Source organism: Mustelus asterias, chromosome 28, assembly GCF_964213995.1.
Source record: "Mustelus asterias chromosome 28, sMusAst1.hap1.1, whole genome shotgun sequence".
Taxonomy (NCBI): Eukaryota; Metazoa; Chordata; class Chondrichthyes; order Carcharhiniformes; family Triakidae; genus Mustelus; species Mustelus asterias.
Window position 1 is genome coordinate 7,373,347 of NC_135828.1, and position 26,901 is coordinate 7,400,247.

Genomic DNA, 26,901 nt, shown 5'->3' on the forward strand with positions numbered 1-26,901 from the left:
TTCTAACTTTTTCAGGGTAACTATTCCCGTAAGACGGTCTGAACCATCCAAAGACTTCAATTTAAATCAGAGTATCAGATGGCTCCCAGTGCAGGGCCATTGCCCAGTGGAAGTTTGAATTTCTTGGGCAATTATTGTGCAATCCTTACATGGGGGCTGCTGAACAGGGACCTGATGTGGAGATGCCGGCGTTGGACTGGGGTAAACACAGTAAGAAGTTTAACAACACCCGGTTAAAGTCCAACAGGTTTATTTGGTAGCAAAAGCCACACAAGCTTTCGGAGCTCCAAGCCCCTTCTTCGGGTGAGTGGGACCTCCCAGCCCTTTGGGGTACCCCACCCCAGCCACATCTTTGGGGTACCACCCACTCTTCACCTCCGGGTACAACATCCTGGAGATCAGAAGTTATGGGCTTTTAAGATTAACAAGTCGCTAAGTCGGTATATCACATAACCAAGTGCTACTCTGGTGGAAGCTTGGCATCACTGTCTCAGCCAAGGCATTGCAATGAATTGAAGTGAACACTATGCAGCAATTTTGTTTCTCCACTTTGGCCACCTTTGCCCCAGCAGTCTCCTCTCAGCTGCATTGCCCAAATGACCATTCTGCATACAAGCCCAGTCAGCACGTCAACAGCCTATTTCGACTGTGGACAGCAACACCGCTGAGCCCCGTCTGGTTCTCAGCCAATACCCACCTGTCACTGGATAACAAAAAGTAATAAGATTCATGGCCAATTCTTCTTTACAGTTTGGCAACAGTGGCAGATTCACTGAAAGTCCTTCGGTACACGTGCTTTGTGTTTGAAAATAGAGAGAATGATTTTTACTTAGCACCTTTCACTGTTTCAGGATGTCACACGACCTCAAGTGTATACAGCCAATGATGTACTTCTGAAGCGTTATCACTCATGTATTGTAGGTAACGCAGCAGTCCCAGAAATAGCAATGTGATAGATTACCAGATAATTGTTCTTCATTTAGAATCATAGAATCCCACAGTGCAGAAGGCGGCCATTCGGCCCATCGAGTCTGCACCGACCACAGTCCCACCCAGGCCATATCCCCGTAACCCCATGCATTTATCCGAGCTGGTCTCCCTGACACTAAGTGGCAATTTAGCGTGGCCAATCCACATAACCCGCACATCTTTGGAGTGTGGGAGGAAACCTGAACACCCGGAGGAAACTCACGCAGACACGGGGAGAATGTGCAAACTCCACACAGACAGTGACCCCAAGCCGGGAATCGGACCCGGGTCCCCGGTGCTGTGAGGCAGCAGTGCTGACCACTGTGCCACCGTGCCGCCTCTTTGTTTGGTCACACCATATAACACATTCTACGCAAACCTGGCAAACTGTAAATCCTCAGCATCCAGGAAACCCTCCTCATTCAAATAATTCACCTACCAATTTGATCCCTTCTCCTCGGCAGAGCTTCTCATATTTCTGTCTCTCTGGTAGGTAATCCTTTGGGCGCGGTCTCTTTGTCTTTGAAGCATCCCCTGCTTTGTTTTCTTCTGACTTCTGGGCTGTGTTCGTCTGTTCTTTTTTCTGGTCAGCCATCATATACTCGAAATACCTCAGGTTTCCATTCGCTCGCTGGTGTTCAGGATCTACAAGAGGTCAGTGTAAGATCTTTCACACAAATCTTAACCAACATTAAGTTAAATACAACTTTGATGAATTAATTTAAACTCCACTGCCTTACAATTACTGCAATTTCACCCCATCCCATACAGGAAGCTTTTCCAAACAAATCTTTATTAAAACTACTTGCTACTTTTAAACAGTTCTATTGGTGCTTAAAGCAACAAGCAGAGGACAATTTCAAACACACGCAGCTTGTGATACCACATTACTGTCCTCGGTTCTTGGCTTCTGCTTCTGTGATGTATGTGAGTTACAAAAATCATAGAATTGTTAAGGTGCAGGAGGAGGCCATTTGGCCCATCGTGTCTGCACCAGCTCTCCAAATGAGCAATAGGACCTAGTGCCAATCTCCTTCCTTTTTCCCCATACCCCTGCACATTGTTCCTATTCAAATAATCATCAAATGCCTATTCAAGTAATCATCTAATGCCCTCTTAAATGTCTTGGTTGAATCTGCCTCCACCACACTTCGAGGCAATGCATTCCTGACCTGGGCAACTCTTTGTATGTAAAGGATTTTTTCAAATCACATTTGCTTCTTTTGCAAATCACTTTAAATCTGTGCCTTCTCTTTCTTGACCCTTTTATGAGCGGGGACAGTTTCTCCCCATCTACTTATCCAGCCCCCTTATCATTTTTGAGCATCTCTTATCAAATCCCTCCCTTAGCCTTCTTCTCTCAAAGGAGAACAGTCCCAAGTTTATAGCGTTGGTGTTGATGGCATTATTGTATGATCCACATGTTATGAGCCAACATTAGAGCGATACAAATGCTGTTATAAATTGTATTTAGAGCAGAGCAGAAATGTGTTTGTCGAAACAAAGCACATTTAGCTTCATGTATTAAGTTGGAAATTGCTTCTGTCAGATGCCTTGGTGGTTAGATTCAGTGCTTTGATTTTATGCAAAGAAAACACAATTACACTTGCTCAACAAAAGGGTTCCATGTTATGCAAAGCAGGGGAAATAATTTAAATCTGATTTATCACATTACACAATGTCAGCTCGATTTCGATCCTTCCCCACGGAATACACTGGACAAAAAATCTCTCTCCTCCCAAGTCATTCAGCGTACTGGAGCGTCACAATGCTGCAACAGCTCAGTGCAGGGGCCTGTGTTTTACCTGCCAGCCTTATCAACCCTACCTCCACCCTACTCAGTGCCATTCCTCACTTCTGAGCCAAACATAGAAACATAGAAACCCTACAGTGCAGAAGGAGGCCATTCGGCCCATCGAGTCTGCACCGACCACAATCCCACCCAGGCCCGCCCCCCACACCATTGTTTTTCTCCATTATGTTTTGCTACAAAATATTAAAACTAAATGTAAAAACAGCAGTCAGAACCAGGGAACGAAGCAAAGGATCGGTGAGAGATGCACACTAGTGTGTAACGCTTTGCGTACACAGACACAAGAGACAACTTGGCATTCCCTAATTATAACACTTTTACGCAGAAAAGGGGGGCAAAATGAACTTTTAGAATGGAGATAGCAGTACACCCAGTGATCTTAGAGGGAACCACAGTCAAATTGTGTGTGTGCCTTATGCTGCTTTTTGCTCTCTGATCCATGCTTCGCCCTGAGCATGATTTCTTGTTGGCTACGCTGAATTTAACGCTTCCATCTTTTGAAATATTTAAGTAAGGACTTCAAGACAAAGGTTCAAGCTTTAGGAGTGGGTGGTTCCACGTATGTAAATATGTGGGGGTAGGGCCTGGGTGGGATTGTGGTCGGTGCAGACTCGATGGGCCGAATGGCCTCCTTCTGCACTGTAGGGTTTCTATGATTTCTATGTTTCAAACCCAGCCTGTCCAAGTAAGTTAAGCTCATGTTACAATTCTAATTGGGTTGGCCACCATCCAGGACCTTGTCAGAAAATAGCCCTTCTACCTGTATTAACTTTGTCAGAGTATGTTGGAGATTACTTGAGCATGGTGGGGGACATTAAGTCACGTACCAAATTTGTCCTTGTACCGTCTCAGTTATACATCTAACAGGGATATTAACTGGAGCATTTCCTCTCATCCCATCCCTTTTTAAGTCCTCAAGTAGAAGAAAAATCAACTAGTTGCTGTAACTAATTCCTTAATTCTTCTGGGTATTTGCACCCAGCACTTTTCTTTTGCAGACTCCTGGTTCGCCTTTTGCACTGAATAGCACACTCAGCTGATAATAGATCAGACATACATCTTGCTTCAAACCTTGATGTGGAGATGCCGGCGGCAGACTGGGGTGGGGCACAGTAAGAAGCCTCACAACACCAGGTTAAAGTCCAACAGGTTTATTCAGTATCACGGGCTTTCGGGGGCGCTGCTCCTTCGTCAGGCGAGTCTGAAGGGACAGCGCTCCGAAAGCTCGTGATACCAAATAAACCTGTTGGGACTTTAACCTGGTGTTGTGAGGCTTCAAATCTTAGCAGTCCTTACCCAGACTGGCCTACATGTGACACTAGACCCAGAGCAATGCGCTTAATTGCCCTCTAAAATGGCCTAGCAAGCCATTCAGTTTTAGGACAGTTAGGGATGAGCAACAAATGCTGACCTTGCTAGTGACACCTACATCCCAAAAAAAGAGCAGTTGTAAATATTTCTACGTGTGTGTGTGTGTGTGTGTGAGATTAATGGCACTGAAATTTAAAAACTGTTGCGCACAGCCTACCTCAGTCAATGAGATACACATTAGCTGTCACCTCTGTCTAGAAGGAGCTCTTTCTTACATGCTAGGTGCAAAATTCACATGGTGCTAGAAACAGTCAATAATGAGTACGTCTCCCAAGCTGTAAAGCAGATTCAGTCAATCATTTTGGATTGTAAACCCAACAAAGAATGAACGCTCGTCCTGGCAAGCATCTCAAGTCAGTGTCTGACAACTCTTACCATCACAGTTCATCTAAAAGACAAGATCCTTTTTAGCTGTCCTACTGTGCGAGCAAATGGAGGGAGCTGTGAATTTGCGGTATAAAAAAATGCTCCATCAAGAGCACAAATTATTTTAAAGGTACTGCAGAGAATCATGTCTTGTTCAGGACTTCTATTGTTTTAAAGAAGATTTTGAGAGCTAGAATTTAGGTATCTGATCCTGTCTGGCTCATTTCAGCTAATTTTATTGCCTATTAAATCAGGTGTAGTTTTAGCCCAACATATCTTATCTGTCAGAGCATTATTTATCTGTTTGATTGAAGAGACTTAGAGGGTGGAGTGATAACACTGGTCATTGTTAGTATAATTGAATGGTTTGGTGGACTGGATTATTTTGGCCATATGGTTAAATTTCTGAATTGGACATTTAAAGTAAAGTTAATTTATTAGTCACAAGTAAGGCTTACATTAACACTGCAATGAAGTTACTGTGAAATTCCATTAGTCATGATTCTATTTGTGAAGGAATTGAAAGATGCAGGTATGAAGTTGTCACTTTTTCCAATGGCTATTTTACGATTATAAGTTGCTTACTGAATGTGCGAATGCAGCATAAGACGATTTTTAAATGGTGCTGATCTTTAAATCAGTTTCCACTTTAAGTTCTCCTTCGAAACAGGATTGTGCCCCTCTTATCTTTACTATCTGTGGGCTTGGAATTCCCTGCCGAACGAAGCTTTCACATCACATCCTTACCCAGTTTTAGCAATCTCTTTGTGAGCTCCAATGCCTTGTCCAGGTCACCTTGTTGATACACCGAGTAGCTCAGGTAGTCCAGAACGGTGATTTTGTCAATGGTAGATACCTCGCCGGCGTCCAGCTGCTTCAGTGCCTGTTCCATCCACAGTTCTGTGTGGTAGTAATCTGTATCCGTGTAGGCTATTTTGCCCAGCTCGTAGCAATCTTCTGCAGTGAGTGTTGTTTTATGCTTCACACCTGAGGGAAAAAAGAGAAACAGGATCATGCCTGCACCTGGCTGGGTCAGGCAGATAGCGAACAGCATTTGCAATCTGGTTTCCCAACTTCAAATTTAAAACTCTTATTTAAAACGTTCTGCATGGTTTCAATCAAACGTTTAAACTCACCCAACCCTAAACTCTGATGTGCTGATACCAGATCTTTTGCAGTCCCCTCCCCATGTTCCATCACAGACAACTAGCCGTCTAGGTTACAAAGAACAGTACAGCACAGGAACCGACCCTTCGGCCCTCCAAGCCTGCGCCGATCATGATGCCTGCCTAAACTAAAACTGTAGAAGGAGGCCATTTGGCCCATCAATTCTGCACCGACAACAATCCCATCCAGGCTCTATCCCTGTTACCCCACATATTTATCTTGCTAATCCCCCTGGCACTAAGATGCAATTTAGCATGGCCAATCAACCTAGCCCACACATCATTGAAGTGTGGGAGGAAACCGGAGCACCCGGAGGAAACCCATGCAGGCACGGGGGGAGAACATGCAAACTCCGCACAGACAGTCACCCGAGGCCAGAATTGAACCCGGGTCCCTGGTGCTGTGAGGTAGCAGTGCTAACCATTGTGCCACCATGCGCATGGTGTACACTCTTGAATTTCTCCCCAAATTCCTCACCTCCACAAGATGTTCCTTGAAATCCAGGGTAATTTAGAGTATGAGAGAAAGATAGCTAGAAATATAAAGACGGATGGTGAGTTTATTTAAAAATGAGCCTTGGTCCTCTAGAGTGTAAGAATGTGGAATTAATAATGGAAAAGGAGAAAATGGTGGATGAACTGAACAGATATTTTATTATAGAGGATACAAATAACATCCCAGAAATAATTGTGAATAAGGAGGTGAAAGGGAGGGCAAAACTTAAAAACAATTACAATCTCAGGGGAAAGGGTACTGACAAAATTATTAGGATGAAAAGCTGACAATTCATAAGATCCTGGTGGACTTTATCCTAGGGTCTTAAGGAAAGTGGTTGCTGAGGTAGTAGTAGATGCATTGGTTTTAATTTTCCAAATTTTCCCAGATTCTGGAAAGGTCCTATCAGATTGGGAATAGCAAATGTGACACCTCTGTTCAAGAACAGGAAGGAAACAAACAACAGGAAACTACAGGCCTGTTGGCTTGACACCTGGTGTAGGGAAAATGTTCTAGTGAGGCACTTTGAAAATCTCAATGCAATCAAGCAGAGTCAACATGGTTTTGTGAAAGGGAAATCATGTTTGACTAATTTATTGGTATTCTCCGAGGAAGCAACAAGCAACGTGGAAAAAGGGGAACCTGTGAATGTGCTGTTCTTAGATTTTCAGAAGACACTTGACAAGGTGCCACATCAAAGGTTGCAATGCAAAATAAGAGTTCGTGGCGTAGGGGGTAACATATTAGCATGGATAGAGGATTGGCTAGCTACCAGGGAGCAGACTGGGGATAAATGAATCTTTTTCAGGTTGGCAAGGTGTGAGGAGTGCCACAGGGATCAGTGCCTCAAATATTTACAATTTATATTAATGACTTTGATGAAGGGATCAAATATATGATTGTTAAATTTGCTGATGACAGGAAGAGGACATAAGGAGTCTGCAAAGGGGCACAGACTGATTTCGAGAGTGCTGGGGAAAAAAAATTGGCAGATGGGGTATAAGGTGGGAAAATGTGAACTTGTGCTTTGGTCTCCTAATTTAAGGAAGGATATTAATGCATTAGAAGCAGTCTAGAACAGGCTCTCTGGACTGATACCTGGGATGGAGGGGTTATCTTACGAGGAAAAGGCTCGGCCTTTGTCCACTGGCGTTAAGAAGGTGAATTTATTGATACATACCTTAGGGGGCTTGACAGAGTGGATGCTGAGAGGATGTTTCCCCTTGTCGGAGACCAGAATTAGGAGACACAGTTTAAAAATAAAGGCACTCCCTTTAACACACAGATGAGGAGAAACTTCTCTGAGGGTCATTAATCTTTAGAACTCTCTTCCTCAGAGACTAGTGGAGGCAGGGTCATTGAATATTTTTAAGGCTGCGTTAGATAGATTCTCAACGATATAAGGGGAAAGACAGGAAAGTAGAGTTGCGATCACCATCAGATCAGCCATGATCTTATAAAATGACTTGAAAAGCGAATGGTATACTCCGTATATCTGTATACATGTTTGTATTTTTATCTAATTACTTCTAGTTCTGTGCAAATGTTAATTGGGCAGTATTTTAGTCTGACCTTATTCAGCCACTTTCAAACAAAGAACAATACAGCACAGTAACAGGCCCTTCGGCCCTCCAAGCCCGCGCCGCTCCCCGGTCCAGGATTGAATCCTGAATCCAGGATCCCTGCCCAATTTTCCAGCCTATCTACATCCTAATATCCTATCCACCGAGCTGTCCCTCACAGCTACGATGCTTTGTTCATCACAACCTATTAACTCACCCCCACCCCCCCATTCCAGACCATGTGATCTCCAGGGAGAGGTGAAAACCCAGAGTGAAAACCCCAGGGCCAATATGGGGAAAAAAAAAAATCTGGGAAATTCCTCTCCGACCCCCTGTGGCGATCGAAACGAGTCCAGGAGATCACACTGGCCCTGATCAGAAAATGCTTCCCAACCCTATTCATTTCCACTTCTGCTTTACGAACACCATCTGAATTCCCTGCCCCCGAGACAGGTTCCCAACTATCCGCAGTCTCGCTCTGTACTGGCACCAGCAAGATGATCGTAGAATGAAGCCTTGAAACGAGAAACAAAGAACAATTAGCCCGCGCCGCTCCCTGGTCCAAACTAGACCACTCTTTTGTATCCCTCCATTCCCACTCCGTTCATATAGCTGTCTAGATAAGTCTTAAACGTTCCCAGTGTGTCCGCCTCCACCACCTTGCCCGGCAACACATTCCAGGCCCCCACGACCCTCTGTGTAAAATATGTCCTTCTGATATCTGTGTTAAACCTCCCCCCCTTCACCTTGAACCTATGACCCCTCGTGAACGTCACCACCGACCCGGGGAAAAGCTTCCCACCGTTCACCCTATCTATGCCTTTCATAATTTTATACACCTCTATTAAGTCTCCCCTCATCCTCCGTCTTTCCAAGGAGAACAACCCCAGTTTCCCCAATCTCTCCTCATAACCAAGCCCCTCCATACCAGGCAACATCCTGGTAAACCTCCTCTGTACTCTCTCCAAAGCCTCCACGTCCTTCTGGTAGTGTGGCGACCAGAACTGGACGCAGTATTCCAAATGCGGCCGAACCAACGTTCTATACATCTGCAACATCAGACCCCAACTTTTATACTCTATGCCCCGTCCTATAAAGGCAAGCATGCCATATGCCTTCTTCACCACCTTCTCCACCTGTGACGTCACCTTCAAAGATCTGTGGACTTGCACACCCAGGTCCCTCTGCGTCTCTACACCCTTTATGGTTCTTCCATTTATCGTGTAGCTCCTCCCTACATTATTCCCACCAAAATGCATCACTTCGCATTCATCAGGATTGAACTCCATCTGCCATTTCTTTGCCCAAATTTCCAGCCTATCTATATCCTTCTGTAGCCTCTGACAATGTTCCTCACTATCTGCAAGTCCTGCCAGTTTTGTGTCGTCCGCAAACTTACTGATCACCCCAGTTACTCCTTCTTCCAGATCATTTATATAAATCACAAACAGCAGAGGTCCCAATACAGAGCCCACCAGAAGGTGAAACTGTTCTTATGTTTACTGGCATGCTGGCGCTGCCAACCCACCAACTAACTTACGTTCAGACACGTGTGCCCTGCTACAAGTTTTAGCAAATCCAGCAAAGTTACTTTGATCTTTCTGCCATCTGCACAAAACCTGTTGTGTCATGAGCCAGTGGCACTGCCACAACACAAGGTCGCCTTCGCTGCATACCTGGCAAGTTTCCCATAGAGATTGTCTCTGCGTCTAGATTGTATGTGTCCTGGAGGCGTATCAGAGCCTTGGCAGCTCCAGTCTGGTCTTCGTCGTTAGGCAAATGTTGTCGCTGAATGGTGAGGTTAGAAATGAACCCTACAAAAGACATAGGGTAGCAGTGCATCAAAACTCAAAACAAAAAAATATATATTCAAAACTTACACCAGGCCAAGTACCTGCAAAATGATCTTCTGTAGAGGGAACCAGGGAATGAGATGAAATGGCAGGTTAGTTTAGTCTCAATCCTCCCTCCTCAGTTCTAATTTGTATTGGCCTACTTTCTTTCTGTTCAAGCTTTTCTTTAACTGCTAGGCCATATACAAAGGCCGTGCAAATTCATTCAGTACACTTTTCCTCCCTTTCTTCCCCTTCTCAGGCAGGATTTCACCTTTGTTCAGTCAGGTGAGTGAACCCCCACGGTGCTTCAGTTCAACTGTGCCTTGATGAGACGTTACGCTCCAAGTCTCGAGGAAAGGCCTGGAAAACCTCTCCAAATGTCATCAATGACCTGCCTGTTTTAACATCTCTAAAAAGGGTGCTGCTGCACCGAAAATGGAATCTACTTTTGGCCGAGCATTAGGCGCGTCAAGAGATACCACCTTCATACCGTCAGGCGAGGACTGCAATTAACAAACTGCCAGGAATTAAAATAGGGGCCATTTGAATTATAGTTTCCAAACCAGAATCTGAGGGATCATCAGATTTCTGCCTGTTTGGGGCCTAGCATCCTGGTTCAAGGTTTAAACATTTTATATTCCTTTGGCTATTTACTTACCAGCATGTTTTTATGTTGCTCTATTTCAACAAACTTTAGTAAAATGATTTCCTGCAACAAAACCAGAATTTCCTTTGGACTGCTATCTTTGGAAGTTGATTCGGGACAGGAGAATTCATGGAACTGTGCCAATATTTATAAGGGATTGGGGGTTCCTGTAAAATTACATATCGTATTGTCTTACTAGCTGTCTTGTTCCAGAATGTAGAAAGTCAGTTTGGGGGCATGTAGAAGAGTCAAGGGGTCAGTGGAGTGAGCTTACACCTCACTATTCTACTGAAATTAGCATGTCGGTTAACGTATGTATCAATGCAATGTATTAACCCGAGGTCAAATTATCCACAGTTTGTACACTTTCTTGTTCCTTAACCTCCTTTTAGCAACAGTAGGATGTTCTTTGGGCTTCTCAGAAGTTTCAGTAATTAAAAAAGTATTGTGCATGCTCTGGGGCTTTTAGCCAACTTTTGGGTGGGTGGCTGGATCGCTTGTGATCTTCCTTACTCCTCAGCTAATGCCATCCCAAGTTCATTAAGGAACCAAGTGCCATATAGAATCATAGAGCTTTAAAACACAGATAGAGGCCCTCCAGCCATCATTTCTGCACCAGCCATCACGCATCTATCCATGCTAATCCCATTCTCCAAGCACTTGGTCTAAAGCCTTGTATGCTATCTCGCTCATCAGAATGTGGGAAACCTAGACATAGGGTTGGATGACTTCAGGAAGGCGCTTCAGGAATGGACATGTTCATTTCAAGACAATCGTGTCTGACTTCACAGAAGTTAGTAAGTTTTTGATAAGACAGGTTTGGAATGCTATCTCAACTTCGTTCAGCAGCCAAAAGCTGCTCAATGCCTTCTGACCTCAATCACATTTTTATCAATCGTATGTCCATGAAAACACGCCATCACGACACGTCTTCAGAAAAGATTTTACGACTTCCAAGACATTTTTGCTCGAGAAATAAAAGTGAAACGTTCAGACATTAGTCTTTGTTAAGTCTTGTGTTTGCACATGCCAGGCTTGCATCCAATTTTCAAAGCAACTTGATCCACTGCCCTTTGCTGCGTAGCCATCTGCCAAATGAAGTTTATTGAAAGGTTTAGTGCAGTAAAACTGCTGGCTACTGCACAATTGAGTTTGAATTGCCCCGCCACATTTAGAGACTCCTAGCTTTTCCAGTGCAACTATTTTAATATGAAACCCAGCTGTTTTAACTGGAATTTATTTATTGAATGAAGTGCAGATGTGAACTCGGTGTGTGGAACTGGAGACAAAAAAACAAAAATAAGGTGCAGGTACCTTCCCAAGTTATACGTTTCTAGAATATGCTCTCCTCTAGACCCCAGACAAAGACCTAATTCAGTCCTGGATGAGAGTCCTTCAAATGCACTTATGATGAAAGAGGAACTGTAATGAAGCACTGGGCTTACTCCAGTCAGGAAACACTGGTGGAACACTGAACCCATTTGTTAAAAATAATCTTTATGACTGCCTCCTTCAATGACACACGGACATTCCAAAGCCAGTCGTAAACTAAGAGTCAAAAGTAAACGTAGTGTGATACATATACATATGTACCCCCTACTCCATCAATGCAGAAAGGCAGGCACTGATTGTAGGGCGAGGTTGTAGATAATGGGCAAGGAACATTCACTGAAGAACTGAAAAAGAAAAGCATCATTGGTGGCAGGTTGGCAATATGATGTGGAGTTGCCGGCGTTGGACTGGGGTAGGCACAGTAAGGAGTCTCACAACACCAGATTAAAGTCCAACAGGTTTATTTGATAGCGCGAGCTTTCGCAGCGCTGCTCCTTCATCAGGTGAGTGCCTGATGGCACTCACCTGATGAAGGAGCAGCGCTCCAAAAGCTCATGCCACCAAATAAACCTGTTGGACTTTAACCAGGCGTCGTGAGACTACTTACTAGGTTGCAATACTGATTTCTTTTTCAGCAGACAAGCACTGACCAAAATGTGTGCACATACCTCAAACAACATGCTACTTGTTTTGTTTTTAATCAAATAAAGATGTTTGGATCAAATACGGAAACAAACTTCTGAGAGCAAAATGTACTGGATGCAGCACTGCTACCGTCACACCATGAACCTATAGAACATAACTGCCTGTGACTTTCCCAGGTTATTGATTCCAGATGTGTCATCATGATGAGATGCCAAATAAGAAAGAAAGTGGGTACACCTCGTGCAAAAGTCCTCCAAGGAAACTCTCCTGGCTGCTTCAAAGAAACATTGGCAAACTCTAGCAAAGGAGAAAATACTTGTTTTTAAAAAAGTGAACATTTAATTTTCAAGCAAAATAAAAGTTGCTTTTGATCACGTATATACCCTCAAACCTTGTAATTTACACTAGAGATATCAAAATATTTAACAGATTTGCAAGATAAACGAGTGCTTATTGATCTCCATGTTTCAGTTTTTGCCAATGGGTTTCTCCTTTGCTTATTACACACAGGGTGTCTGAGGAGGACAGGGTTCAGGTAAAGGTCCTGACACAATAGGGTCACAGGTTGGATTGTCCCATCTTTCCAGACGAAAGGAGGAGCAAGAGTATGGGTTAGAAACATAGAAAAACTACAGCACAAACAGGTCCTTCGGCCCACAAGTTGTGCCGAACACATCCCTACCTTCTAGACCTACCTATAACCCTCCATCCTCTGGGTTGGTGGAGAGAAACATAAGGGGAAATGGGTGAAGGGTCAAAGGGGAGAAGGAAGTGCAGGGGAAAAGGGCGTTCATTAGTCCATCCAGAAAAAGTTGATTAGCTACTGACCATCAGACATGTCCTTGAGGACCAGGTTCTCCAGCTCCAACCATTCTGTGTTCAGCCGTTTCATCAATTTGAAAGCATTCACTGGGTGCCCTAGGAACCCTTCTGGATCTTTGGTAGCTGCTTCAGTAAGTTGGTCCAACTTTTCTGCCCACCTAGTAAGACGGAGAAGAAATTAATGCTGGCAACCAACTGAAACGCTTTACTGATATCATCATATTGATATTATATATGGTTTGGTGAACAAACATGTCAGCCATACAAATGGAGGAAGTTAAGAAAAAGAGAACAATAAAGTACTGAAAGAGTGGGATCTAAATGCTTCTTCAAAATTCCAAGAAACTGGGTTACCGTTTGATTTTTCCCAGTTTGCCCTCTTCCGCTTTGATGTAATCTTTCAAGGAGGTCACCAGATCTTTCTCGGTATACAGCAGATCCGTCATCTGGCCTACCCAAGGACAGCAAAACAGTTTTACACATGATGCTTTACATAAAAGGGTAATTCCATTATCAAAGCAAGTTAACAAGATTTTCTATGAAACTGGAAATATTCTCTTTTACTTTTAAGTTTTATCTGCAACATTCATGCTAAATTGCTTTGGAGATCAGTTATGTTAAAAAAAAATTACTTTGATGCGTGCAAGAAAATTGTCTCTGTGCATAGCTTATATAGCAATTCTAGTTAGATAAAATGCACAGGAAATTACATTAAAATGCAAATTTCTACAAGTCTCTTGTACAAGTAGATTAACATTAATATGAGATCGTCAGCCCTGTCCTATTACTCATGGTTCAAGTATTAAAAGACTAGACGTGAAAGTGACTAATTGACTCATTATCCAACCTACCCCAGACAGCCAGCTAAAGCACTGCTGTTCCCAGTTACAGTGAGTAGAACTTAAAAGATTTTTTTTTGAGAGTTCCACATTGCTCCTTAACCCACCAAAACCAATGTTATTTTCTCATTTGGAATAATAATATGCAATATTGTAATGGTCTCACTGTTCACCACCATGCAACATTCTGGAATCTTGTATTCTCGATTTTGAGGCTGACAGAATTCTTCTCTGGTAGGAACATACATATTGCAAGACAAGAAAAGGCCAAGGTCTATCCAATTCATCTCCTATTCACCCTGGGAGTAGTTTACTATAACAATAATAGACTTATTGATTAAACACAGCAATCAATCTCTATTAATATATCCGCAACAGATCCAAACACGAGACGATGGAAATCTCCAGTGTTGGACAGCTTTAAAACCAGTCATTTTTCCCTCCCAAGCTGGGTTTACTGCATCGTTGTTATGTTTTAAGTCACACCCAATGAAGCCTAGGAATTAACATTTGGCCTCCAATTAGCAGTTTTATTTTACAATGGGGACGATGATGGGGCAGATATCTCTGTTTGAAGCACCTTGCTCTGCAATTAATTTTTTGGAATCTGACAATAGGGTGGCACAGTGGTTAGCACTGCCGCCACACGGTGCTAGGGACCCAGATTCGATTCCCGGCTTGGGTCACCGTCTGTGCGGAGTTTGCACGTTCTCCCCGCGTCTGCGTGGGTTTCCTCCCACAGTCCAAAAGATGTGCTGGTTCGGTGCATTGGCCATGCTAAATTCTCCCTCAATGTACCCCGAACAGGTGTTAGAGGATGGTGACCAGGGGATTTTCACAGTAACTTCATTGCAGTGTTAATATAAGCCTACTTGTGGTACTAATAAATAAAGTTTTAAAAAAACATCAGGCCGATTTCAATGCTTTGAAATGTATACCATCCCAGCTAAGCAATCACAGATGTACAACCAACTCCCAGGCTGCTTCTGTATTGCTTTGCCAGCAGCCACAGAAGACACACAACATATGGCTCAGAGCAATTCCTTTTGATTTGACACATCAATCCGGATGGCATAGGCAACAGAATGACATTTGTTTTTAAAATAGTGCATTTATTTTGTCATAATATCTAGATACAGAAGTGTTTTAAATTCACAGATCTAGCTTCTTTCAGATAACATGCTAATGTTGTACTTTAGTGCATAGGACTATCGCTTGTCTTAGTTGTGCATAGCTCAAATAGCAACTCGGCTGGTTATATAAAATGCACTGGGCCAGTTACATTAAAATACAGATTCTCCAGGAATCTTGTACAAGCAGATTAACATTAATGACAGATTAACATCCCTGTCCTATTATCAATTGCTGGTCCTCTGCTCTTTGTGATTTTTATTAATGACTTAGAGGAGGGGGCTGAAGGGTGGATCAGTAAATTTGCTGATGACACCAAGATCGGTGGAGTAGTGGATGAGGTGGAGGGCTGTTGTAGGCTGCAAAGAGACATAGATAGGATGCAAAGCTGGGCTGAAAAATGGCAAATGGAGTTTAACCCTGATAAATGTGAGGTGATTCATTTTGGCAGGACTAATTTAAATGTGGATTACAGGGTCAAAGGTAGGGTTCTGAAGACTGTGGAGGAACAGAGAGATCTTGGGGTCCATATCCACAGATCTCTAAAGGTTGCCACTCAAGTGGATAGAGCTGTGAAGAAGGCCTATAGTGTGTTAGCTTTTATTAGCAGGGGGTTGGAGTTTAAGAGCCGTGGGGTTATGCTGCAACTGTACAGGACCTTGGTGAGACCACATTTGGAATATTGGTCAGCTCACTATAAGAAGGATGTGGAAGCGCTGGAAAGAGTGCAGAGGAGATTTACCAGGATGCTGCCTGGTTTGGAGGGTAGGTCTTATGAGGAAAGGTTGAGGGAGCTAGGGCTGTTCTCTCTGGAGCGGAGGAGGCTGAGGGGAGACTTAATAGTGGTTTATAAAATGATGAAGGGGATAGAACATAGAACATAGAAAGCCACAGCACAAACAGGCCCTTCGGCCCACAAGTTGCGCCGATCACATCCCCACCTCTAGGCCTATCTATAGCCCTCAATCCCATTAAATCCCATGTACTCATCCAGAAGTCTCTTAAAAGACCCCAACGAGTTTGCCTCCACCACCACCGACGTCAGCCGATTCCACTCACCCACCACTCTCTGAGTGAAAAACTTACCCCTGACATCTCCTCTGTACCTACCCCCCAGCACCTTAAACCTGTGTCCTCTCGTAGCAACCATTTCAGCCCTTGGAAATAGCCTCTGAGAGTCTACCCTATCCAGACCTCTCAACATCTTGTAAACCTCTATCAGGTCACCTCTCATCCTTCGTCCTTCGTCTCTCATAAGGCATGCCCCCCAATCCAGGCAACATCCTTGTAAATCTCCTCTGTACCCTTTCAATGGCTTCAACATCTTTCCTGTAATGAGGTGACCAGAACTGCGCGCAGTACTCCAAGTGGGGTCTAACCAGGGTCCTATAAAGCTGCAGCATTATCTCCCGACTCCTAAACTCAATCCCTCGATTAATGAAGGCCAGTACGCCGTACGCCTTCTTGACCGCATCCTCCACCTGCGAGGCCGATTTAAGAGTCCTATGGACCCGGACCCCAAGGTCCTTCTGATCCTCTACACTGCTAAGAATGGTACCCTTCATATTATACTGCTGCTTCATCCCATTGGATCTGCCAAAATGGATCACCACACACTTATCCGGGTTGAAGTCCATCTGCCACTTCTCCGCCCAGTCTTGCATTCTATCTATGTCTCGCTGCAACTTCTGACATCCCTCCAAACTATCCACAAATAGATAGAATGAACGTTCAAAGACTATTTCCTCGGGTGGATGGAGCTATTACAAGGGGGCATAACTATAGGGTTCATGGTGGGAGATATAGGAAGGATATCAGAGGTAGGTTCTTTACACAGAGTGGTTGGGGTGTGGAATGGACTGCCTGCAGTGATAGTGGAGTCAGACACTTTAGGAACATTTAAGCGGTTATTGGATAGGCACATGGAGCACACCAGGATGATAGGGAGTGGGATAGCTTGATCTTGGTTTCAGATAAAGCTTGGCACAACATCGTGGGCCGAAGGGCCTGTTCTGTGCTGTACTGTTCTATGTTCTATGCTCAAGCTTTTTAAAAATTTGTTTGTGGGACATGGGCATCAGTGACTGGCCAGCATTCATTGCCCATCCTTAGTTGCTTGAAGGCAGTTGAGAATCAACCACGTTGCTTTGGCTCTGGAGTCACATGTAGGCCAGACTAGGTAAGGATGGCGGATTTCCTTCTCTAAAGGACATTAGTGAACCAGATGGGTTTTTCCAACAATCGGCAATAGTTTCATGGTTATCAGTAGATTTTTAATTACAGACATTGTTTATTGAAATCAATAAAGCCATCTGACGCGGCAGGATTCGAATCTGGGTCCCCAGAACATTAGCTGAGTTTCACAGAAACCCCACAGTGCAGAAGGAGGCCATTCGGCCCATCAGGTCTGCACTGACAACAATCCCATCCCCACAATCCCACATATTTACTCCGCTAATCCCTCTAACCTACACATCCCGGGACACTGAGGAGCAATTTAGCATGGCCAATGCACCTAACCTGCACATCTTTGGACTGTGGGAGGAAACTGGAGCGCCCGGGGGAAACCCACGCAGACACGGGGAGAATGTGCAAACTCCACACAGACAGTGACCCAAGCCGGGAATCGAACCTGGATCCCTGGAGCTGTGAGACAGCAGTGCTAACCACTGTGCCACCCCAATCCAGTTTCTGGATTAATAGTCGAGCAATAATATCACTAGGCCATTGTCTCCCTGGATAAGTATTATTAGTTAAGCAATAGCACCTTTTAAAACAATCTCACACTTACCAATAGATGTGAAGAAATCATTATGAGCCTGTGAAAGTGAAACTAGGACTCCGAGTCCTAAAACGCACCAAATCTTTATACAAGCCATGGCTCGGTAACTGGTCACTGTACTGGAACTCTACAATGGATAAAATAAACAAAAAATGTAAGTGCATAATCAATTCAGAGGAATGGAACAAATCAGAACTGTGTTTAGTATGAGTGAGCTGCAAGAGGTAAGAAAGTTATTTTTGTGCACAATAGATTGAAAGTTCATAAAGCGAAAGCACAATTTTGAATGATGCAATAACGGTGACACAGTGGTTAGCACTGCTGCCTCACAGCACCAGGGACCCGGGTTCGATTCCAGCCTTGGGTCATTGTCTGTGTGGAGTTTGTACATTTCCCCCCGTGTCTGCGTGGGTTTCCTCCCACAGTCCAAATAGGTGTGGGTTAGGTTGACTGGCCATGCTAAATTGACCCTAGTGTCAGGGGGATTAGCAGGGTAAATATGTGGGGTTACGGGAATAGGGCCTGGGTGGGATTGTGGTCGGTGCAGACTCGATGAGCCGAATGGCCTCCTTCTGCACAGTAAGGATTCTATGAAAGACCATTTGCGAAATCGCATAAGTCCAAAGATGTGCAGGTTAGGTTGATTGGCCATGGTAAATTGATGTGGAGATGCCGGCGTTGGACTGGGGTAAACACAGTAAGGAGTCTCACAGTAAGGAGTCTAACAACACCAGGTTAAAGTCCAACAGGTTTATTTGGCAGCAAACGCCACTAGCTTTCGGAGTGCTGCTCCTTCGTCAGGTGGGTGGGAGGTCTCCCACCCACCTGACGAAGGAGCAGCTCCGAAAGCTAATGGCGTTTGCTGCCAAATAAACCTGTTGGACTTTAACCTGGTGTTGTTAGACTCCTTACCATGGTAAATTGCCCATAGTGTCCCGGGATGTGTGGGTTACTGAGGCAAATGTGTGGGGTTGTGGGGATAGGGCCTGGGGTGGGATTGTTGTCGGTGCAGGCTCGATGAGCCAAATGGCCTCCTTCTGTACTGTAGGGATTCTATGATTTCTATGATATTTCGATACAAGTGCAGATCATTGAATGCATTGATCTGCATTGAAGAAAGAAGCCTTTCTGCCACTCATGGCTATCTAGTTAGTTTCCTCCTTCCCCGCTTTCACCAAAGCTCTGTTCAAGTATTTATCCAACTTCCTCCTGAAATCTGCCTCCCTCTTCGGCAGGTCATTTCAAATCATTCTTCTTTTCTTCACGGGCTATTACAACAGTGGTGACCATGGCTGTCCTACTTTCACAATCCTTGGTAGCAGCAAACGTCTTGGTGCTGTTCCCAAATCTTGCGCCTATTCTGCTTCTTAAAGTGTCAGTGTAGTTCTTCCTCTTGCACTTCTGTCCTTAATTGTACCAATCATTACCAGATGTTTCAGTGTCTTGCTTCTAGGTATGTGCCTAAAGAATTGTAGTTGCCTCTTTATGATCATCTTCTTCTTGTGTGCCTGTTTTCCTCATTGGTTGAGCGCATTGTCCAACTAATCCTCATCATACACCTCAGAAACCACACTGCTGTTGCCTTTAATTAACAATTGCCTAAGCATTTTATTCCACATGTTGCCCCTTCATTCTTTTTCACCATTACCTTAAACTTACACAGATGTTTCTCAAAATGAGGTACAGGATATTAGTTTGATTCAGTTGCTGACATTCTTGCCTTGAAGTTAGTCTCACTTGAACAGTCCAGTGGCCATTGCTTTAAACTGAGGAAACTTTCCTTCTCAACAGGCAAAGACTGAAGTTTATTACTGGAATATGAAGAAAAACCAACAGCGGTGTAGGATTAACAGACTTCAGGACAGTCTTGATTAACCTGTTCTTTAGAAAGCCCACCAGGAGAACTCAGCTCAATATTTAAAGTCTGCTGTAAAGTCTGTTACATTACTGAAGCAACGTGGAGATGCCGGCGTTGGACTGGGGTAGGCACAGTAAGAAGTCACACAACACCAGGTTAGAGTCCAACAGGTTTATTTGGCAGCACAAGCCACAAGCTTTCAGAGCGCTGCCCCTTCCACTCACCTGATGAAGGGGCAGCGCTCCGAAAGCTTGTGGCTTGTGCTACCAAATAAACCTGTTGGGACTTTAACCTGGTGTTGTGAGACTTCTTACTGACATTACTGAAGTGCCAAACTTTGAATGAAATATTAAAGCTAGACCACGTCAGCCTCCTCGGCTGGTTGCGGGTTGATGTTAAGGAGCCAATGAGCATCATGAAAAGGGAAGGAGGGAGCCCATTCAATCAGCGTCACCAAAAAGGTATTAATTTGGCCCTTCAGCTTCTTGCTGTTTGTGAGATTGTGCCAGTTGTAAGTTGACCCAACTGCCTGCATTACGAGCTTACCTTTTTCAAACTGGATTTGCTTTGAGAGATGCAACGAAGCGCTAAATAAATACGAGGCTGCATTCCTACTTTCACAGTTGCTGCATACTAGCGCACACATTCACAAGCCAGAAACTACAAGCAGGAGGAGTGTATTACAACAGGCATTTGTGCACACAGAACAGCATATGATATTCTGAAACATACCTTTCAGTGTAGGCTGTAAAGGGAGAAGCAGCTGCAATGGACCATATCTTTTGTTTACAATGCATTCAAACATCACATATTCAGCTTGTTAAACTAGCCATGCAGTGCTTTCTTATTGAAAGTGTTGATAAATAGCTTTAAGCCTTGTTCTAGGAATTTGGGACATGAGCTAGTCACATTGCACTGCAGTTATTTTAAAAATGACTGGAGGTACTACCCTTGGGATGGTATTAAATTGAAACCCTGCTAGCCTGTATGTGTAAACATTTAAAAGATCTGTGCAACATTTTATCTTCTCATGGGATGGGAGCTTTGCCAACAAGGCATTGGTTACCCATCATTACTTCCCCTTAAACTGACTGGTTTGCTAGGCCATTTCATAAGAACATAAGAACTAGGAGCAGGAGTAGGCCATCTAGCCCCTCGAGCCTGCCCCGCCATTCAATAAGATCATGGCTGATCTGAAGTGGACCAGTTCCACTTTCCCGCCTGATCCCTATAACCCCTAATTCCCTTACCGATCAGGAATCCATCTATCCGTGATTTAAACATATTCAACGAGGTAGCCTCCACCACTTCAGTGGGCAGAGAATTCCAGAGATTCACCACCCTCTGAGAGAAGTTGTTCCTCCTCAACTCTGTCCTAAACCGACCCCCCTTTATTTTGAGGCTGTGCCCTCTAGTTCTAGTTTCCTTTCTAAGTGGAAAGAATCTCTCCACCTCTACTCTATCCAGCCCCTTCATTATCTTATAGGTCTCTATAAGATCCCCCCTCAGCCTTCTAAATTCCAACGAGTACAAACCCAATCTGCTCAGTCTCTCCTCATAATCAACACCCCTCATCTCTGGTATCAACCTGCTGAACCTTCTCTGCACTCCCTCCAAGGCCAATATATCCTTCCGCAAATAAGGGGACCAATACTGCACACAGTATTCCAGCTGCGGCCTCACCAATGCCCTGTACAGATGCAGCAAGACATCTCTGCTTTTATATTCTATCCCCCTCGCAAATATAGGCCAACATCCCATTTGCCTTCTTGATCTTCTGTGGGTCTGGAGTCACACGTAGGCCAGACCAGGTAAGGTTGGCAAATTTCCTTCTCTCAAGGACATTATGGAACCAGATGGGTTTTTACAGCAATCGACAATGGTTCTACGGTCACCATTACTGATTACCAGATTTACTAACTGAATTTGAATCGAACCACGTGCTGCGGTTGGATCTAAACCCGTGTCCCCAGAGCATAAGCCTGGACCTCTGCATTCTGGTCCAGTAACATTACCGCGACTCCACTGCCTCCCTGGCTATTCAGTTTGTGTGGTTTCTGGAATTTGGCTGTGTTTGCCAATCTTTACATTATCCTTTACGTGCTAAATGTATAAAAGATTTTAAAACTTAAGATCAAGCCACCAGAAAATCTTCATAAATATGAGTATACTTAATAACTCCTTTAAATCTATGCCATACTCCCAAAAAGCTGTGGAGGTTATACTTATCCCTTAAATTACATGTACAAGGATCAGTAGTTTTCACTCCATTTTGCCTATAATTTTCAATCTAAAATTAGAGATAATAGACCGTAAATTTCTCTCTTCCCACTCCCAGGAATATAGCAATTATAAGCTTAATATAGAAATGTTTAACTTCCTTCTTCTTAAAAGATTCAAACTAAATTTCTAATTTAAATTTATAAAAGAAATCTTGCATTATGTAAAACATTACAGATCAAGGTTTAACCAATTTCCAGAAACTGCACTTGAAACAGGTGAATCCCAGGGAGTTGAAGGCTACTGCTGCTACCCCCAGAAAGGTGTCCTCTAGACTGAAAGCTTCCTATAAAAAATCTGGCTCACCTCCTGGGGAGAGAGGGAGGACAACCTTTTTTCCTCCTTTTCAATACGCATATTATTAAAAACTTTTTTCAGGAATACTTTGTTTCTGTTTCCCATATCATCAGTGCATCTGTGGCACACGCTTTGCAGGTGTGCCACATACAGATGTGACAGAAGTAGTCAACATCGGACTTTAGTAGTTATTGGCACCTTTGCTTCAGATCAGAACGAGAAGGTAATGAGTTTAACTTCCACAAAATCTGCCTGACACGCTGGTGCAGTCCTGAGGGAGTCCTGCACTGCTGGAGATGCCTTCTTTCAAATGAAATGTCAAACCAATCCCTGTCTGCCCTCCTGGGGAGGTGTAAAAGATCCCATGGCACTATTTTGAAGAAGGGCAGGGGAGTTATCCCCTGGCTAATATTCATGCCTCAATCAACATCACTAAATAAAACAGATTATCTGTTTATATTCACATTGCTGTTTTGAGGGAGTTTGCTGTGTGCAAATTGGCCGCACATTTCCTACATTACCACACTGACTGCATTGCAAAGTACTTCAATGGCGGTAAAGCGCTTTGGGATGTCCTGAGCCTATGAAAAATGCTACAAAAATGCAAATCATTCTTTTTTTAAAAAAAATTCATAATTTTCTGGAAAAAATGTCATGAAAGTCGAACATGCAGTATTCACAACTATTTTTATTTGCACTCTCACATCAGTTACTGACACAAGCGATGGAATCCATCAATAATAATTACTGATAGCAAGGAACGATTTTAAAATTAGAAACCACACAACCATTTGAAGGTCACCATAATATTAATGCATTCAAATTGCACTCAAGTATCTGTTAATCTTCATGGAAATTGCAATTCATTCCTGTCCACCCAAACAAGCAAGAGATTCACAGACTAGTTTGGCTGAGAACACTGTAGATCAGCAGTCCCCAAACTGCGGGCCGGTTGTGGCCCGCGGGCCATAGTTTGGAGACCCCTGCTGTAGATCATATTTACAGGATGCTTTGGACAACAACGGTCAAGCACTTAACAAATAAACAATTGACCCTGAAGCCTTGTATGGTGTCCCGAGGATGTTATGAGGCGTTTTATAAATGTAAGCAAAACAACAAGTATTTATGTAGCACCTTCCATAACTCTGAGGCCAAAACATTTTTGAGCCAGTTAAGTATTTTGATTTAAGAACAATCACTGTTATGATTTAGGAAGCTCTGTTGTATCAAATAAATAAGACGTGACACATTATGTTTAATAATAAGATGAGTATTCTTAGCTGGTCCCAAATACATCAAAAACACACCAAGCAATGGTCCTAAAATTAGGAGGCAGAAGCCTTCAACAGTGCTCATAAAATAAAGAAGTTTTGCTTTCTGTTTGAAAAGTGAAAATGTACAAGTGGACCTAAGTATCATTGCTGGCGACTGACAGTGAGTGTTGGATCAGCAGATACAATATAATTAAAATCAGAAGTTGTATGTTGTAATACACATCTTGCGATACTAAGCCAGTTGTATTTGTCATCAATCACCAGTCTAAATCCAGTTGGGATTCAGGGGCATTGCTTGGACACTTTTGCATTGATTTGAAACCATTTGCATCAAAGTCAAAGGAATAAAAGTTCAAGAACATTTCCCAGCGAACTCAAGCCCAAATCTTCTTAATGTGGGCTTGTAATCTAGTGCAGGTTAACATCTGCTCAAGACAATTACTTAAACATAGGAACAAGACTGCAATTCTGCAATGTCACTATCCCCGATTTTCTCCCCATTCTTGAGGAGTGGCTTGCTATTGTTCCACCGTGCAGTTCCATGTGGAAACTGATAGTTGTTACGCTCCTCATGGAGGAAACCATAAATCACATTTACCAAACAATGCCTAGAATTAAGAAAATACAAACGAGGTCTCACTTTTTGTAACTTACACTTGAATACATATCAGAACCAATGCAAATTAACAGGCAAGTGATACTTCAAATAAATTTCACTTTAGGAAGCCCATGCAACCAGCCGCATCACTCCCTCCATAAATGTGCCACCATGCGCAATATCACAAGACTTTCCAACTCAATTGATTTAACCTGAGTCGCAATCACCAGCAGACACACTTCATCCGAGGTTCCTGGATTTGGTTAGCACTGTCGTGGCACATGTCTATCAAACCTCTCTTCCCTAATGCTGTTTTCTGTTCCTTTTCAATCGACAGCACTCAATTCATGATCTGGTCCTCTGACATAAACTTGCAGCTCTTTTGTACACCCGAGTTATTTGTTCCACTTTTTAGGGTTCAGTCCTTTTTAGCTTGCTCCTAAATCACTTCTCCAAGAATCATAGAGTCATAGAGGTTTACAGCAGGTTTACAACTTGTCCATGCCGCCCTTTTTTTTTAAAACCCCTAAGCTAATCCCAATTGCCCGCTTTTGGCCCATATCCCTCTACACCCATCGTACCCACGTAACTATCTAAATGCTTTTTAAAAGACAAAATTGTACCCACCTCTACTACTACCTCTGGCAGCTTGTTCCAGACACTCACCACCCTCTGTGTGAAACAATTGCCCCTCTGGACACTTTTGTATCTCTCCCCTCTCACCTTAAACCTATGCCCTCTAGTTTTAGACTCCCCTATCTTTGGGAAAAGACATTAACTATCTAGCTGATCTGTGTCCCTCATTATTTTATAGACCTCTATAAGATCACCCTCAGCCTCCTACGCTCCAGAGAAAAAAGTCCCAGTCTATCCAGCCTCTCCTTATAACTCAATCCATCAAGTCCTGGTAGCATCCTAGTAAATCTTTTCTGCACTCTTTCTAGTTTAATAATATCCTTTCTATAATAAGGTGACCAGAACTGTACACAGTACTCCAAGTGTGGCCTTACCAATGTCTTGTACAACTTCAACAAGACATCCCAACTCCTGTATTCAATGTTCTGACCGATGAAACGAAGCATGCCGAATGCCTTCTTCACCACTCTGTCCACCCGTGACTCCACTTTTGAGGAGCTATGAACATGTACCCCTAGATCTCTTTGTTCTGTAACTCTCTCCAACGCCCTACCATTAACTGAGTAACCTGCCCTGGTTAAATCTACCAAAATGCATCACCTTGCATTTGTCTAAATTAAACTCCATCTGCCATTCGTCAGCCCGAGTTTTTGGAATTCTATTTTTCTTCTTGCTGCCAAACAAAAAACTGACCTTTTTTGCAGCTTTACTGACTTCTCTTCACGTGAAATCTATGTTCCCCTTTTTGTCCCTGTTGGTTTTCTTTTGTGCTGATTGTCTCCAACCTCCAGCTCTCCTGCTTGTAGCCCTCCTTTCTGTCTGGCCACACAAGTTCGGTGTGTTCTTGGTCAAGGGTTGCCAGGTCACATGACCCTTTTTTAATCCAAGAAAATTACAATTGATGTAAACTCTTCAAAGTTCTTTTCGTACATTCTTAAAAAAAAACAACTTCTGATTCCCTAGACATTAAAAGTATTACAAGTTTTCCTCACTATATTACTTCTGGGTCAAAGGTTGTCACAAAGTGCCCAAGCTTGTCCAGCTCTGAACACTGAAGATTCCAATAGCCAGAGACACTAATTTTGGGTGCACAAATTCGCGTATTTCGAGGGTACAAAACGTCAAATGCTTTAAGCAGGTGAGGAACGTCACTGAGACAAAACACCATGTCACATTTCTTTGACACATCAACAGGGGGTGTCCAAATTTTACAACTGAAATAGAGGATTGGATTAATGATTTAATAATTCAATCATCAAGCCAGTCTCAAAATTCAAAACCTACTCACTTGTACCCTTTAAAACACTTCTTTGGCCAAAGATCTATCCAGCTCCTTCCTGATTTTGCTAAAATTACCCAACTCCACCGTCTCTTTTGAGCACTGTGTTCCTCATTACTCCGCACCCCGCTGTGTGAAGTAGGGATATCCAAATGCTCCATTATTCTCCCTCTACTGTGGCCGAGACCATCGCTTAAGTGATTAGTGACTATGTCAAACAATTCAACAGGCTGCATTTGTCTAGGTCAGATACATCAGATATGGTGCTGTCAACATCATCACTCCCAATGGCCCAGCCATTCTCTTCTCGCACCTTGAAAGGAAACAGTGAGGACGTAGTAATGTGATTGAAAATTAAAATCTCAAACTGTAATTTTATGAGCAATCTGAGTATCCTGAATACAGGGATTTGTAGTGCACAAGTCTAAAGGGACAACGTTAAAGGTGTTCATCTGATGTTCCTTTCTATTGCTTTAACGCAGGAGTTAATTTTAAATTATCCATTAATATTGACATCAGCAGTTATTAGACCATTAATCTTTTTGAGTCTTAACCGTTTTGAATTATATCAGCAATTACATAGCCCATTAATGCAGAGTACTAGCAAAGCCATAATCGATCTTAGCGCCAAGACTAATTGCTGCGTTTCTCAGTTAACAACCTGCACTTGTATAGCACCTTCAATGCTGGAACTGTCCCAAGCCACTTCGCATGAGGGAAAACAGACAGCAAGCAGGACTGGAGAGGGGAAGAAGTGAGCCTTTGGAAAAGGTAAGAAAATGTAGCCCTGTACATCTGGGAGGGGAAATGCAGAATGCAAGGACGTGATATCAAGGGAGGCCACTGTCAACGTGGAGGAGAAAACACACAAGGCCACAGTTGCAAGATCAGAAGGTGCAAGCTG

The 26,901-nt window shown here is 43.3% G+C and overlaps 1 protein-coding gene across 12 annotated transcripts in view; it reads right to left on the reverse strand.

Annotated features, from left to right (window-relative positions):
- The window catches only part of p4ha1b (prolyl 4-hydroxylase, alpha polypeptide I b), a 91,030-nt gene that overhangs the window by 36,886 nt on the left and 27,243 nt on the right, over nt 1-26,901 (reverse strand). For 10 of the 12 annotated variants that reach the window (XM_078199457.1, XM_078199453.1, XM_078199459.1 and 7 more), the window contains 6 exons: nt 17,785-17,902; nt 13,378-13,474; nt 13,030-13,181; nt 9,420-9,557; nt 5,267-5,506; nt 1,409-1,614 (listed from right to left, as the gene is read on the reverse strand). In XM_078199457.1, the coding sequence (XP_078055583.1) occupies nt 1,409-1,614; nt 5,267-5,506; nt 9,420-9,557; nt 13,030-13,181; nt 13,378-13,474; nt 17,785-17,872 (921 nt within the window). In that variant the 5' untranslated portion in view covers nt 17,873-17,902. Of the gene's footprint in view, nt 1-1,408; nt 1,615-5,266; nt 5,507-9,419; nt 9,558-13,029; nt 13,182-13,377; nt 13,475-17,784; nt 17,903-25,411; nt 25,592-26,901 lie in introns of those variants that run through there. The other 2 variants (XM_078199455.1, XM_078199460.1) reach the window with 2 other exon arrangements.